The sequence below is a fragment of the Saccostrea cucullata genome, unplaced genomic scaffold (assembly GCF_032062105.1).
Source record: "Saccostrea cucullata isolate Sc308-1 unplaced genomic scaffold, CSIRO_AGI_Scuc_v1 ctg555, whole genome shotgun sequence".
Taxonomy (NCBI): Eukaryota; Metazoa; Mollusca; class Bivalvia; order Ostreida; family Ostreidae; genus Saccostrea; species Saccostrea cuccullata.
The window spans coordinates 613,252-630,775 of record NW_026936559.1 but is presented as its reverse complement, the minus strand read 5'-3'; the positions used below and the strand labels follow the sequence as shown (position 1 = coordinate 630,775).

Sequence of the window (17,524 nt, the reverse complement as noted above, 5' to 3'; positions counted from 1 at the left end):
GGAGCCACGGGTAGGAGAGAGCTATGTACGGACTCCGGACCGTGGCTTGAGACGATGATAGATACGCAGTCACCAAAGATCTAAGTGATATTCAATGCACTGTTAACTAAAATTATCAGTTTTTCAGAAATTCACAGGACCATATAAGGCAAAAGTGAACCTTGTTCTTTAAAAAAAAATGGATACACAATCAAATCAGTTACTTTAAATGCAAATATCTTTCACGACATTTGAAAAGTTGATATCTGATATTTTTTAATGAATCTTATGTAAGCATGTTAAAATATTTTCAGACCCCAACATGGAAAAATGGCTGGACGGAGGCGACTGCTCGTGCACTGTGCGAGAAGGCTATACTCAATGATCCAGCCAGACTTGAATGTCAAAAATACATTCCTATAGAAAACAACACCAACTCGTCCATCGAGGATTGTGTTCTTGATATACGGGTATGTTTATATATGCACATTTGTTAAATTTGGCATTTATTGTAATTTATAGAAAACTATATTGGTAACAAGTAAAGGTATATCAACTGTACACAAATGCAAGAATGAAGTGCAGTAAGGGAACTAATTTTTTTTTTTACAGTTTAGGTGCAGATTTGAATGCTTCCTTTGCTTCATAATAAAATCTTAGTCATTATCATCACTTGCAGATACCCTTGCTGTTTTTTAAATTATGTCATAACACCGAAAGAATAATCATGCCACCAGAAGAAGATAAATAAATTTCGTATTGAAGTTAGTAGCAACATAGTCATGGAATAATTGTTATATTCCATAATTTCTGATAATTTGTTATTTTTCTAGATTTCTTTTTCCATTTTATTTTTTATTCTTACTGATTAAGAAGAAAATTGGCTGAATTTCTCATGCTAGTAGGTCAATGATTTTAAGTAGGTCGATACTGATGCAACTGCAGCTGGATGCTAAAACTTTTTCTTTTTATGATATAAAAAATTATCAGCCCCCAAAATGAAAAAAATGCATAGGGAATGGAGCGGTCAACAAGTGATGCTTACTAATCCAACCTGTTGAATTTCCAGGGTCCATGTTTTATGCATATTGGTCAGACTGGCCTTGTTTTAAGATGTTTCCAGATCAATCATTTTTTTATTTTCGAATCTTTCATTCATATTCTCTTCCTAGTGCTTGCATTGAAATCCTATGTACTGTTAGATATATATTTATATGATTGATTGATTGATAATTGTTTTATGTCGCATTCGAGAACTTTTTACTCATATAGAGCCGGTGGAAGGTTTCTTTGACATTTACTCGGAACTCAGAGTCATTGAGCAGAGAGGGATCTCTATAATTATGCCAACATCTGTCGTGATACAGGGCTTTGGTTTTTAAGGTCTCATTCGAAGGACCTGTAACTTTTACTTTAAAATGCCGAGGGAGTGGCGAAGGAATAGTTGCTACCCATTTTGTATCGACTAAGGTCAGTCGCGTCAGAGATTCGAACTCACAACCTCTCGATCATGTACGAAACGAGAGCTCTACCAAATAAGCTACCATGAACAGTATACTTGACTTAGCAGTATAAAGAGCGAAGAACAAATTAAAATTACTGTAATTTTTGTGCAACCATTCCTTTGAATATCATAAGGTATGGGACAGGAATTTTTTTTTATTTTGCATTCTGAAAGGACACTGGGACCACTGATTTCCTGAACCTTACAGTTGATTCAATTAAACAATTCTGTTTTGGACAAATAAAGCTACATGAGGTTTTTTATACAACTGACGATTCACAATCACAGTCGGTGGTAGAAACGATTGGCCAGCTAGTTTGTCCCAACAACTGTACAGCTAATGGTATTTGTAAATCAGGTAAATCACTATTTTAAAAAAAATCTGTATTTATAGCAAATACATGTATATAAATAATAATATTATATCAATTTTATGCAACAAAATGATGATACATTCATAATATAGTATTGTTTAACGTCATGCTAACATACATGTATTTCAGGTATCTGCATTTGTACTGATTTATTCATCGGAGTCGACTGCTCACATATCAAATCCTTGCCTCCAGTCAACACATCTTTACCGGAAAACGGCCTATGTCAAACCAGTCAAAGGCCATGCATGAAAACCAACATATACGGACATTTTCTCTCTCAAACAGTCCATGTAAAATTAAAGTTTTTTAAGGTATTGTCTTTTTTTTAATTTTAATACCATGAAATTGTATTGTGCAAATCTGACAACTTGACGACGTTTTCAAAAATATCTGATAATAAAGCAACACATTTTGATCGATGTTTTATACCAATTGTTAGGCCTTTGCTTTTATACTTAATTTGATTACGGATTATCTCGTCTATCTGATCAATACATAAAGCTCACAGCGGGTGTGGCGTAAAAAGGATAATACATAATTCCATTTAGACACCCGTATGCCGTTTCTAGAATACTAAGGTCCGTGTATATGCCCTGTTTAAATATTTTTATGACTATGGGGGTAATACAGGGGTAAATAGTTTTGTCGTATCTGTTTGTCTGCAAAAAACTTTAACATTGCCCATAACTTTTGAGTGGGTAGGGCTAAGACTTTCATATTTCACAGGTATATTCCTTGTGACAAGCCCTTTTTAGCTCACCTCAACGAAGCTGGGGGAGCTTATGTATTATTGTTTTACAAACAGCATGACATTTTGCGTGAAAGGGCGTGCTAAACTCTTGTATGCTGAGTATCATTTTACTCATCGATTGGATGTTTGATTTCAGTGGAATCAAAAATACTTTGCATATGAAACATAGAACCCAACAATACCACTGACAATACTGACCAATCGTATTGAATCACATGTTTACTAGCATGCAGTAAACACCATTTACACGTGGACGAACAAAGCAAGTTTTACAACCTATAATGATGATATTGATAGCTATATAGTACAACAGTAGCATAGTAGCCTTACTAATTCCATTCTCCGAAATTTCTTATACGCACATAAAACCATCAAATCATAACAAATATAATACATACTTTTTTTGAGGACAGAGAACGAGCTTTGGCTGACCACGTGTTGTTCGTGGGTACAAATACGCACAGGTGAACAATCATTCAATGTGATTGGCCAGTATTCTCAGGATATTGTTGTATTCTGAGTTTCAAATGCAAATTAGTATTGATTCCATTGAAATAAAGCATCCAACCGATGAGTAAAATGAAAATCAGCATACAAAATTTTAGCACGCCCCACTCAAGCAAACTGTCACGCTGTTAGTAAAATGATAACAATACCCTCGGCGTCGGCGTCGGTGTCGGCGTCGGCGTCCCGGGTTAAGGTTAATTTTTTTGGAGCAGTTTTCTTTTTAAGTACTTCTATGTCCTATGTTGATTAGACATGCATGGAAGATGTTTCTAGTGTGTTTCATTGTACCAATCAAAGTTTCAAATGCTGCAATTTCAGCATCTTCGCTAACCAATCGTTTTCGGTCCGCAACACTCCTCATAAACCCTTGGGGAGCGTTGTGGACCGAAAACCCTTGGCTAGCGAAGATGCAATTTCAGCAAAAGAATGACCAGGCTAATGTTTTTGGAGCAGGTTAACATTTTTGGTGCAGTTTTTGATGTAAGTCTCATTTCCGAGTAACTATAAGCCCTATAATGACCAAACTTGCATGGATGGTACATCTAAGGGTGTATTCTACTAGGTTGGCTTCGGATGCTGAATCTGACCTAAATTTTCCTAATTAGTGAAAAGGTTAGTTTTTTATACAGGTTTTATTTCCAAGTAACTTTGAGCTCTATGTTGAGCAAACTTGCATGGATGATACATCTTAGGATGCACAGTAATGGACTTGCTTCAGATGCTGAATTCGACATACATTTTCCAGATAATGGACCTAGTTATGAGCACAGGTCTATTACCAAGAAACTATAAGGTTTATTTAAACCAAACTTGCACAAATGATGCATCAAGGGATGAAAACTCTCAAATTTGCTTCAGATGCTGGATTTTAATTACGTTTTCATGATGAAGAACTAGTTTGAAGCTTTTATAGAGGTCTATTCCAAAGTATCAAATCAAAATTGCATAAATTTTGCTTTTTTGAATGTACACTTTTTGTGGGTAATTTTGTGATTTTGCCTTACTTAAAGACAACATGAGGTGAGCTCTGTAATCTCTGATTACCTGTGTTTATAAGTTCCATCAAATTGGACCTTTTGACCATGAAGTTTGACCACCTTTCTCAAAAAAAAATGCCCAATTTACTTTGACCATACATGTAACTTTAAAGGGTTGGTGCTAGGACTTTTACACTTCTCATATGTATTCTTTGTGACAAGACCTTTTCTTTGATTCCAACAACTTTGACCCTTTTACTTAGCTATATTTACCTACTTTTAAAAACTGAGTGCTTGGTCATAACTTTTTAGTGATAAAAGGCTAAGGTTTTAATAACCCACATATGCAATTGTTGTGACAAAACCTTTCCTATAGAATACCAACATCATTTGACCTTGACCTAGGAGTTTGACCTACTTTTAAATTTTTTAACCTTGGCCAAAATTTTAAGTAGGTGGCATTAGGGCTTTCATATTTCACACTTGTATTTTTTGTGAGAAGGCCTTACTTTGGGTACCAACATATTAGATTTGCATTTTAGAAAATTTAACCTCGCTGTGTTGCCATATGGCGGCATCAGTAGCACAAACACGTATTGTTGAAATGATTTCTATTCGCCATCTTAAATTCAAGTTTTATTGATCTGATTAGAAAGCAACTATTTTTGACAAAGTCTTAAGTGAGCTTCTATTCAATGGTAGGAATTATGATAATGATCAGTAAATAATCTCAAGAATATAAATAATGAACAGGGCAAAGGGCGCAATTTCTGAAAATCAAAATTGAAACTGAAGGGGACCATTCCTCTCCTATACCCAAAACCAAAATAATTTTATTTTGTATTTTAATAAGTTACATTGGTCGAAGGAAAGCAATACTGACAATGTCAATTAATTATAAAATGTTTTTGTACCGTATACTTAAAGTTGATTGAATATTCCCTCTCTTTCAAATATGATTTTTTTTAATTAAAAAAAAAAACAAAAATATGCAGAAAAGCTCTTTGAAATGCAATGCGGAGCAGCAATGTCCCGCTAAAGAGAATCGGTTTTTGTTTAAGTTTTTGAAAAAAAAAAAATTTTTCATCCGAATCAAAACATTTTTTATTAGCTGAAGCAAAATTGATATTATAACTAGAATGAGACATACCTGAATTATCGATTTATTTACGAATATTAAGACATGTAATTTATTTGTTTAATTTCTTTACCTCCTTTTAATTCAGATAACAGAGGAAGGAAAATCACCAATTTTATCTATGTACACAACGATTGCAACATACATCGGACCTACTGTTATTAAAGTTGTATTTCCAACAAGCTTGAGGAAGAAAAGATCGCCCTCCGGCACTATGTTTGGAATGGGGTTCGATATTAGTCTATCATACGATGAAGTCAACTATGGTGATACTATGTCAATTGTCATTTTTAATGATGAATGTTTCAGCTGCAGTGCAACAACTTTTCAGTGTAACAAAACGGTATACGGCAATCAACTACTAATATTTACTTTAATGCTAAAAAAGTACATATGTAATTGAAGATATAAATTTCATGACTTGTTTAATATATTATAAGGGAAAATATTTATTGCATATTACAAGTTTAAGTTGGGTGATTAAGAGTGTTAATTATTTACACATGCATTGCGATTACATTCCTTGCATCTTGCGTCTTATTAGATTTTAAGATTATCGCTGATTCATGATCAATTCATTGTTGAATATTTTTAGCTCACCTGAGTCGAAGGCTGAAGTGAGCTTTTCTGATCACATTTTGTCCGTCCGTCCGTCTGTAAACTTTTCACATTTTCAACTTCTTCACAAGAACCTCTGGGCCAATTCTAACCAAACTTGGTACAAAGCATCCTTGGGTAAAGGGAAGTTAAAATTGTTAAAATCAAGGGCCAAGTCCTGTCACAAGGGGAGATAATCAAGAAAAGACAAAGATAGGGTGGGGTCATTAAAAAATCTTCTTCTCAAGAACTGCTGGGCAAGAAAAGCTGAAACTTATATGTAAGCATTCTGAGGTAGTGTAGATTCTAAATTTTTCAAATCATGACTCCCTGGGGTAGGGCGGGGCAACAATAGGGAATCAAAGTTTTCCATAGAAATATATCTGAAAAAACTTTAAGAATCTTCTTCTGGAGAACCGCTGGGCCAGAAAAGCTGAAACTTTTGTAAAAGTATTGATACAACGCACTTAAAATTACGCACTTTGAAAAAATTTTTCAAAGTGTGTTAAATTTTGGACCAAATTAACGCACTTTGAAAATATAAAATTTCTTTTCTAAGTGCGTTAATATCGACCATATTAACGCACTTTGAGAAAAATGTGTAAGGCTTGGTCAATATTCCTGCAAATCTTAGGTATAATGAATAATTGAATCTGTTTGATAATCTTCGGTGATGAGGTCACTTCAGGTAGTGAAAGTGAGCGATTTTGATTTTTCCACACTTTGAAAATGCCTTCTCTCTAAAATGTTTTCCTGTACTTATTTTTTCCAGTTTGCATGCATTTTAAATAAACTAAAATTTATTGAAAGTTTTCAACGTTATATCAGCCATGCAAATACGTATATATATTTGGGTGTAGCATAGGCATCAGTACCGGGAAGGGGGGACTTAGGCACACAGATGTTTTTCAAAGATATGCATAATATAGGCATTGAAAATTGGGGCTTACCTTGGGGGTCTCTTTCAATTTGCTACCGACGGCTATGTACAATACATGTATAAGAAAAAAAAGAGTTGGACTGAGAGGCCTTCTATTCGTCTTCTATTTGTTCTCAATGAGGTAAAATGAGTACATATATATTAAAAGTTTTTCTAAAGATGAAATTATTATGAATTTATTCCCTCAATTACTAAAATATAAGTACAGAATTTTTTGTTTTATACATTTTTTCAAACTGCGTTGTATGTCCCAATGGTAAAATTGTTTATGTACACTCTTAACGCACTTTGAAAAATTTTTTCAAAGTGCGTTGAGTGTGTCCCAAATTAAACGCACTTTGCAAAACTTTTTCAAAGTGCGTTGATTTTGTCCCAATTTTAACGCACTTTGAAAATTTTTTTCAAAGTGCGTAATTTTTTCAAAGTGCGTTGCCACAAAGCATCCTGGGGTAGTGTAAATTCTGAATTATTCAATTCATGACGTCTGGGAGTAGGGCGGGTCCACAATATAGAAACAAAGTTTTACATAGAAATGTATAGGAAAAAAATTAAAAATTCCTCATCTCAAGAACTACTGGGCCAAAAAAGCTGAAACTAATTATGTGGAAGCATCCTTGCGTAGTGTAGATTCTAAATTGTTCAAATCATGATCCCCGGGAGTAGGGCAAAGGCCACAATAGGGAACACAAGTTTTAAATTGAAATATTTAGGAAAATAGTTTAAATATCCTCTTCACAGGAACTACTTTGCAAGAAAAGCGAAAACTTATGTGAAAGCATCCGTGTGTAGTGTAGATTTTTTATTGTCCCAATTATGACCAATATGGTAGGGTTGGGTCACAATATGTTTTAAAAGGGGGGAATATGGTAAAGAACAGCATGGTCAAAGCTACTCAGGTGAGCGATGTGACCCATGGGCCTCTTGTTTAATTATGAAGTTGAAATTTGAATTCTTTTAAGTTTGTAGTTTTCTTACGTCCCTCTTTTACTATTTGTTATTAAATTATGGAACGAAATATAAAAGTTCTAAATAGGAAAAATTCGATGTGTTTCAGTCATCCGTTAAAAAAAATTCTAAGAGGAGAAATGCAATTTTATTTCAGTGTCCATGACGTCCACTAACCATCAATTCTTATGAAAAATAAAACTCAAACATCATGAATATCTTAGTACTTTGCATTTCATATCTTGATGTAAAACTGTGTATTATAAAGCATTTATATCTGATTAATTATTGTAGAAACTCTGTCCGGAGACCAGACAAACAAATGAAACAATACAACTTCAAGATAACAGTAAAGAAATGAGTAAGATACGTTTTTAAGATTTTATGCAACAAACTGGGTTTATTTTTTTCTTGCCGTGTAAAGATTCTGGGTTATATAGTCTTTGTCCTGTCCGTCATTCTGTCTGTTTAACTGCTTTAGTACTCAAAAGTTTTAACCTTGCTCATAACGTTTGAATGGATGGGATTATTGCTTTCGTATTTCACAGGTGCATTTCTATGTGACAAGACCTTTCTTTTTTATACCAAAAAGTTGACCTCTTGACCTTGACGTTTTACCCACTTTCACAAAAAAGAAATCATTGAAGCAAGGCCTCTCCGTAGTATAAATATTTCTTACCTTTTGTTTGTGAAATACTGATGCCCCGGTAGAGCAGCTTATGACTAGGATTAAAGTTTCTATTTTGCAATGCAAATTAAAAAACGGGGGCATTAATTCTGTGTTTCTTAAACACTACTTGTTAACATCGTTTTATAAATGAGAACATGTAAAGTCAGTCGATACTTGCTCCTTTTCAGTAATTGGCTATTGTGGTCTTTTTCAATATGACAACTATTAATTATGATAACTATTATAACAATCACTGATAAAATCTATAGAATAAATTAAATGAATAACCCATCAAACCTGGAAAACAATGCCTTTTAGGATGTGCTTCTGACATAGTGGTGCCCAGTATGACAGCATTTTTGATTTTTTTCATTTTCATTTAAAATTTTTGCGTACAAAACAGACTGACAGACATGTCAAAAATAACTTATAAACCCCGAATCTTTGATTACGGGAGCGTAACTACATGTAATATATATATTAAGTTTGTTACTTCTCCTTTTTGCACTCATAAATTAAAGATCGATGCTTTTGAAAATTCAATAACAAAAAAGATGCTGAGTCATTTGAGCAATTTGCAATTTTTGATTAAATTTCAGTTTTGCAAAGCAACTTTACATTTGATTTTTTTTTTTTTTTTTTTTTTTGAAAAAGATTAAAAGATGAAAATTCGTATTAAAAAAAAATTTCCCACGGTCTCTTTTGTCAAAGTCAAAATATGTAACTTTTGTAGAGTTCGGAATTCTTGCCAACTTTAATACATACTTTTTATAAAAATGTTATCTTACAATTGTTTTAAGATTTCATGGTGCCATTGGCAATCAGTCTGTGCGTCCTTTTTGGTATCATCTTGATTGCTTTTGGAGTCCTGCTCTACAGGAAAAATAGGGAACATGTGCCTGTTGTCAAATCTTGGTAAGCAACCCCAACTAACACCGTTTCCCCCACTTTTTATGCAACAATCATTCAAAGAATTCATATTGTAAAAAATGATGTTCTGTTAATTTTGGAATCAGTCGACTTAAGCTTCAGTCATCGTGAGTTTCGTCAGCAAGCATTACTAACTACTAAGGGCCTAAGAAACCTGTGGGTGAAAAATTATATGATTGCGGACGCTTTCGAAAAATCTCCTTTCTTCGAACAATTTTACCACATGAAAATCTAGACATATGTAAATTGTCAGAGTTGATATGAAGTAGTTTTTTGGGGGTTTTTTGGGCGGGGGGGGGGAGGTCAAAATATATACTTAGTATTTTGAAAAAATGTTCAATCTAAAAATATTGGAAAATAAAGATATGTACCTTTTGACTACCTTAGTAACTTTCTGTTATAGAATCTTAAAGAAAATCCCAATAAAATAATAACAATAATATTAATTTGTACATGCAGTGATCAAACATGGAAAGGAGATATGCAAAGTCAAAACTGTGAAAGCATTTTATACATATGTATATACTTTAGATGACACATGTGTACTGTATACAGGGTTATTTTCGCCCCGTGTTATTTTCGCCCTTTTACACTTGCTTACAAATTTGCCCCCTTTTAATTTTCGCCCAGAATTTAAACTGTGTTCTTTGAATTCGACCCGTATAACTCTTCAATTCGCCCATTTGTGGCAGGGCGAAAGGGTCGAAAATAAATGGGGCGACAATTTCCCTGTTTACAGTATTTAATCGTGAAAATGTCATTAGAACATAAAATAAATTTCAAAAAAAAATATATAATAGCGTATTACAGGTTAATATGCTTCTGGTACTAATATATCTTTTACAACTAGATACATATTTTTAGACATACATATCTTTTTCACAAATAAATATATCTCGGATTTTGATTAACAATATCACACTTTCTGAAGAAATTGAAATTCTGAACAGTAGTCATTATTTCTTTTTATTAGTTTTCCCTCCATTGTTGCCGACTCCAGTGCAGCTGAGTATAGCAACCCATCCATTCTGCATTATGAAACGCTTAAGTATGACCAAATGTCATCTCCGTCTCCATATGAGACTCTGAATACCATTGCAAATTAAAGAGTGACGGGTTCCACCTTCAAACTATCGTTCTTAGTTACCTTCCTGAATCAGCATGGAATAGGATTGGAACACATTCATGAATTAGATCTAATGACATGGGCAACGATGATAAATAATATAATAATTATAGTTTAGAGTTCTACATATATAGAAAAATAATGCATGTATATACTATAATGTATGATGTACATAATATTATATTTTTTGTCTTTTCTTTAAAAGCCTACATTATATTATCTACTTTTTTTGCGTTTGTATGATACAATAACTTTTCGTTTGTTCTTGTCGTTTATTACATTAATTCACATTTCATTCACCATTTACAAACTTGTGCATCTTAAAAATCTCTCTTAAGGTATTAAGAAAATACAAAGGACAATATTGTTATACATGTAGAAAACATTTCTTAAAAGAGGCTTTAAAATAAATTAAAGAAGATACGACTTACAATGCAAACTTTAACACAACAAACTCATGCACAAACTTTAAGGTTTTCAGAGAATGAATACTTTTTTATAGAGTTTGATAGAGTGTCTTAAGTTAATAAGCTTGTGACAATTATTCATAATTATAATAAAAACACTTGTTACACAAAAAACACAGAGAAATAAATTTTTTTATTATTTTTTATTTATTCTATAAAATAGAAAAAAAAATCATATAACCAGGTTGGTTGAAAATGACATTCTTTTTTGTGCATATTTTTTTTTTAGAATGTAACATTAACTGTAAATACATTTGAATGATTTTCATTTATACTTGTTTCTGTGATTGATATCTCTTAGAAAGCAGATGTACTTTTGGACAGGACCCCCCCCCCCCCCCCCCCGACATTCAAGATTCAACCCCGCGGCTAATTGGACACTTTTTTTCACAACTCATATACTTATATTTATATTACACTTTTTCATCATGTTTACAATAAGAAAAAAATCGTAAAAACAAATTCATCTTGACAAATGTTCCAAAGATATCAACTGTAAACTTTCTACTGTCCTAGACAAAAACGAAAAAGGTGTAATGTTTCTTTGCATATTGGTAGAGAGATCGGAAGTTTGTTACATATCCAATTGTTCTTGTCAGAAAAAGCAAGGAAAACGAGATATTCCGTCAATAATTTTTCCGCATGCGACTAAAGATGTAGATAGAATTGGTGATCGGAATATTGATGATCTACATTGTGAGCTCAGAAAATCAACAAAGCAATATTTGCAATATAAAACAGTCAGCAGTTTCAACCAAAATGTGATCTGTACAAACGGTGTCACACAAAATGGTTTCAAGGAGGAAAATACTTCAGTCAAAGAGGAATGTGTATGCAAAAATCGAAATAATAAAGGTATGGAAACAAAATTATTGCCTGATGTCATAACATATAGCAACAAATTTTAGGACAATATAATTGGAACTTAAATGAGCGCCTTAAAGTACCGAATGATCTTTACAAATCAGCCGCATTTATTATTAGAATTTAAAAAAACTATTTAGTATGAGCACAAGATAAACATCTATAAGATACTTTTCTATCATAAGACCTCAATGGAAGGTTTGCTTTTTGATTGATAATTTTATAATTAGTGACAAATTCAATAATTTCATATACCGGACACATATTATTCAGGCTTTGGACAATATTAACAAAAAAAAAACATAAATACGATGCCGTTCAATAAATGCTGTCCTGAAGTCAGTGGTATACAAAATGGAAATCATATGAAAATATTTCCATTTCCAATTGTTTTCTCTGTGATAAATACTACAAAAGTCCATCTTATTAATATCGTTGTAATACCTGTTGTATGTATATATATATATACTACTGAAAGGTCAAATGTCAACCTGCGTGCATATGAATGGGTATAAATGCACTGAAGAAAAAAAAATAGATGGCTTGTTTAATTGTCTACTTAGTAATTAGATATGATATATCATTTTACAAACAAAATAAGTAATGAATTATCTTCGGAGCAAGTCGCTAGCGCAACGCTGTTCACTATTAGCGAGGCCTAGGGAACTCCACTTCCGTAAACAGCTTATCTGGAGCACGTGGAGAAATTGGCACAGTCACGCTCCATTACCTGATACAGACATCGTCCCTCAGTCATTACCACCGACTTCGTAAGCAACTTAACTTTCTCTGCTATTTTAACATTCGTATGTAACTCAACTTCCTCTGCTATTTTAACATCCTCACAAATCGCTTTCCTGACTCCCGTTTCATCAACTGCAACATTGCATTCAATATGGCGGCGGAGAAGTGGCCTACACACGTGCTTGTTCTTCCGACAACCTAAATTAAGGTCACGTATATAATTAACGTTAACAAGATTGCTTTGATCATAATTTAAAATTCTTTTGTTGTTTATTTCATAAATGTTGATATTAACTACAATAACTGAACAATTATTAAATTGTTTCGTGTTTTCATGGGACCATTTTTTATAGAAAAATTTGACGTCATGGGGCGGAGCAATTAAATAAAATGGAATGCCTCGTGCATTAAACATCTACTAATTTTGTCGGTATTCTGATTTATTTTAAGATTGTTATTTCAAGTAAAAATGAAAATATAAGGAATCACTGTCTAGTTAGGAGACTATGCCAGGAACATCAACAATAGCGGGTTTCTACCGTTATGCAAATTATTCCATGTTTCCCGCTTTTGTTGATGCCCTGGCATAGTCTCTTTATCCATTGGATATTTCCGAAAGCCTATTACAAAAAAAAAAAAAAAAAACCAAAGGATTTCTCAATAAAAGTATCTCTAGTTTTGTGATAAAATAAAAACGTTTGAAAGCATATTTGGTGTTGAACAATTCTGACAACACGCAGTTATTACACAGTCACGGACGTTGGTGCTTGTGCAGCTGCAGTCCACGTGCATACACTAAAAATTGACCGATACGAAGGTAAGATAAACGCAATCCGATTAAAATCAGATCCTTTGATACGCTCACATAAAGATTGCTACACAAGGATCTAAATAAACCCCATTTAGGCTCTTTCATAGATTTTATACTTTTACACTACAGTATAGAATTGTGAATTAGGTTGTTGTCTACTAAGTTTACCATCAGGGACAAAGAGTGGTTCACCAAGCAGTGGGTTGCGTATGAAAAGAAGACAATTAAGGAATACACATACATTACAGGTATTAAATTTTAGGCAGTATATATTTTGATTATTTCGTGTTATTCAAATTTACCTCTAGAATGATTTGAAACTATAAGTAATAGAAAAATGTCGCTCTCCTCATTTGGGCAATTCGGAAATATTGAGTGAGGAATTCAGGCCACTCGACTTTTTATCATAAATGAATTGGGTTTGCTTCCTCCTATACAATGTTTAAAAATGTGATATCGGATAAGTTAATAAATATTTGTGTCAATAACTAAATGTATTCAAAACAAATCAACTTTGTCAGCGAGAAGACGAATTTAAAAGTGGATGCAGATTTGAAGAATGATTTCAATATTGAACCGATTTGTTGGCTTCTTCGGTAAAGTATTGTGTCATTGTATTATTTGCGTGTTGAGTTATATTTATTCTTTCAAACTTGTAAAAGAAAATAAGGATAGTTTTTCTTAAAATCAAGATTACATTTTTCTAATCTTTAGTGTGGATTATTGGTTTTAATGTCTTCTACAATGCCACCTCAAGTGTTACTAATTCAAAACATACGTGTGCCCTTCCTTGGAAAAGAAATTTTGGATTATCAGGCAATGCAACAGATGAGACTGGGTATGAGAGTTTTTGTTTGTTCTAAACTGAAATACTAATATTATTTCTACGAAAACCATTCATTTAAATGTTTTCTTATTTTTTTATGGAGATGTAATATCGGACTTTTGCGAGTAGCGCTGACCTTTACAGTTGACAGCTTACTTTTACACTAGAGCAATGTGTGGAAGCTCTTTTACGATAAAAAGATTTTGCTCAACATTTAATTCAGCCAAATTTTTTCAAATCATAAATCAGTTGTTCTTAAAGAAAACGACAACCACACTACCCTCAACTCCCGGCCTTTACATGTTAGTGCCTCTAACAACATTAGAGACACTAGTACTACCTTTGACCACTAGAAAGTTTATCTTATCAATTAATATCAATTAATGCTGTATCTCCGTACATGATACAGGTTGAAATGTCAAGTAAACCGTCAACTGTAAACGCCAGTGCTTCTCGCAAAAGTCTATTATGAATTCAAGTATAAATTTACTTTTGATAAATGAATTTTACAGAAGATTTCTCAATGGATTCAGAAATATAATCACTGTTTTTTTAAATAGTCATGAAGAAGGTAAGATATATCAAAATTCCTTTAAAACTAATTTACCAATAGTTTAACAGATATAAAAAGAAAGAAACAAAATGAAATATATCGTGATAACGAACAGTACTCAAGCTCAAAAGTCCATCAAACAAGTAACAAGTAGAGCAAGCACAAATCTCTAAAATATAAGAGGTGGGATCGGGTGCCATGGAGTAGTGTGCACCCCCCCCCCCCACTAAAAAATCATCAGATTTATACGATATTTAATTTCTTTAATAAATGTTGTTTGCATAAAACATTTTCTAAGCATATATTAAGAGGTCTTGAAAGAGAAAGATGGTGTTTTAAAGAGATTTTTTATTAATTTTTCTTAATTTGAATTAATGTGCATATTGTAAAAGATATTTACTTTCCTCCATACAAGACATAGGGATACAATGTACTTGTTATTTTATGCTGTTATATTCATTCACCTAATGGAATGATATTATTCTCCCCCTAAAACGTACATAGATTTGTGATAATCCAATAATTATTTACTTGTCCCTCTCAAAATTTCAGATGAAAGTTTGAAAATTCATCTTGACAAATGTTCCAAAGATTTCAACTGTAAACTTTCTACTGTCCTAGACAAAAACGAAAAAGGTGTGATGTTTCTTTGCATATTGGTAGGGAGATCGGAAGTTTGTTACATATCCAATTGTTCTTGTCAGAAAAAGCAAGTAAAACGAGAAATTCCGTCAATAATTTTTCCGAATGCGACTAAAGATGAAGATAGAATTGGTGATCGGGATAAAGATGATTTACATTGTGAGCTCAGAAAATCAACAAAGCAATATCTACAATATAAAACAGTCAGCAGTTTCAACCAAAATATCATCTGTACAAACGTTGTCACACAAAATGGTTTCAAGGAGGAAAATACTTCAGTCAAAGAGGAACGTTTATGCACAAATAGAAAAAATAGAGGTATGGGAACAACATTTTTGCATGATGTCATGACATGCACTAGTATTGAAAAGCATTTTAACAGAAAATAATTTTAGCTTGATTGATTAATTGATTGTACATTGTTTAACGTCCCTCTCGAGAATTTACCATTCATATTGAGCCGCCACCACTTGGCGATGGAGAGCTGCAAATTTTGTCCTGTACTCGACACTTACGGTCATTGAGCAGGGAGGAATCAAGCGATTATGGAAGTTGGGTACATTTGTTTTTTTATTTTTCAAACTAGAAAATAGATAACTCGATGACAGAGTAAGAGGCAAGTTGCCATGTAACAGGGTACTGCATTGACACAATTCATCCTGGGATTTTTATACTCTCTGTATACTTCTGTGCATGGGTAATTGATTGATTGTATGTTGTTTAACGTTCCTCTCGAGGATATTTCACTCATATGGAGACGCCACGGATGAAGTGAATTATATGTGATGAAAGAATATGGAGAAAACAAACAGTATCTATTATCAAAGTCCATAAAACAATACAAAACAGGAGCAGAGCAAACACGGACCTCCTAAACATCAGAAGTGGGATCAGGTGCCATTAGGAGTCAGCATCCCATGGGAGTAAATTCTTGATTTTTAAATGAAAAAGAATCAGTGATTTTCTCATAATTTTATACACCTGACAAGTATTTTTAAAAGTCATCGGATTTCGGCAAAACAACGTTGTTCTGGTTCAATTTGTCATTTGCCTAGAAAATATTGCTCGATTCGTGCTGAATTAAAAATTAGTCTTGGGTGATACACCGTTTTTCAGAAAATTGCAAACAAATCGCATCAGTATTTATATTTCAACAACATAATACTTAATTTTCCTACTTCATTTTGATTACGGTATTTTCATGGTACTGATATCGCTATCAATTATCAAAATTCAAGTGCATCTGATGCATGGTACAAATACTGAGATAACAAACTGATTTGAACCTTCCAAGTCCATTAAAGCATCAAATCAAGAGCAAAAAAACAGGATTGCTAAAAAATCAAAGGTGGGATCGTATGCCATGTAGGAGTGAGCATACAAGAACCTGTCGACCGATCACGCCAGCGGTGTGCTCTTTGTCATGCTCGGGCAAACGGAATATTCCGTAAACAATTCAGTGTAAAAAAATGGGTTTGTACTTGATATAAAAATCATGTCCTTATGTTTTTGAAATTCTTATTTTGACGAAATTTAATTACGTTTGATAACGTTAAAATTACACTTTTAGATACTGAAATGGTCATGAACGTTCTCTTTTTCTTCGGCGGAGCACTGTTGGGATTGTTCTTTGGAATAGGTGTCACTGTAGCATATTTTAAAAGGTAAGAATTCTATTTTTTCTGTTGTTGTATAAAGCATAGATGTTTACACAGATTTATGTATGATGATACTTCTTACAACGATGTGTGTAACAATTACATTATTAGGTGAAGCTATATAAAAATGATCTGCTTATATTAGCATTAAATGCTTTGTGCCTTCGCAAGTCAATTGTACATAAAAAGTAATCTCCACAAGAAATATTTATTTAAAATTTCTTACATGGAATGATATTGTTTTGACTTGTAGAAAATCTAAAAGACCAAAAATGTTATCGGTACGTAACATGGTATATAATCGGGAAAGGACAAACGACGAAGAAATCAGTTTTAAGGAAATTACTGAATATTCTGAAATCCCTAATAATTATAGTAATATTGAAGTAAGTAGACTAAACACACATCTATGAACAATGATGCACGTATTCTTTTGTAATGTAAGAATATTAAACAAATCTAAAATCGGAATTTGTAGGAAGAGGAAGCAGTATTGGAAGAAAAGAGAATGAAAAATG

General features: G+C 33.0%; 1 protein-coding gene across 1 annotated transcript; it reads left to right on the top strand.

The window, feature by feature from the left end:
- The first annotated feature begins 13,776 nt into the window (after window positions 1-13,776).
- Window positions 13,777-15,737, top strand: LOC134245837 (uncharacterized). Its single transcript, XM_062728092.1, has 4 exons — window positions 13,777-13,923; window positions 14,042-14,165; window positions 14,666-14,724; window positions 15,259-15,737. Exons 1-4 carry the CDS (start codon window positions 13,887-13,889, stop codon window positions 15,735-15,737), a joined length of 699 nt encoding a protein of 232 aa, XP_062584076.1. The 5' UTR covers window positions 13,777-13,886.
- The last annotated feature ends 1,787 nt before the right edge of the window (window positions 15,738-17,524 follow it).

Coding starts and splice junctions, on each gene's coding strand:
- LOC134245837 (XM_062728092.1), top strand. CDS start 13,887: ATGATTTCAATATTGAACCGATTTGTTGGCTTCTTCG. Junction 14,166..14,665: donor AATGCAACAGATGAGACTGG/GTATGAGAGTTT, acceptor TGAATTTTACAG/AAGATTTCTCAATGGATTCA. Junction 14,725..15,258: donor TTTAAATAGTCATGAAGAAG/GTAAGATATATC, acceptor TCAAAATTTCAG/ATGAAAGTTTGAAAATTCAT.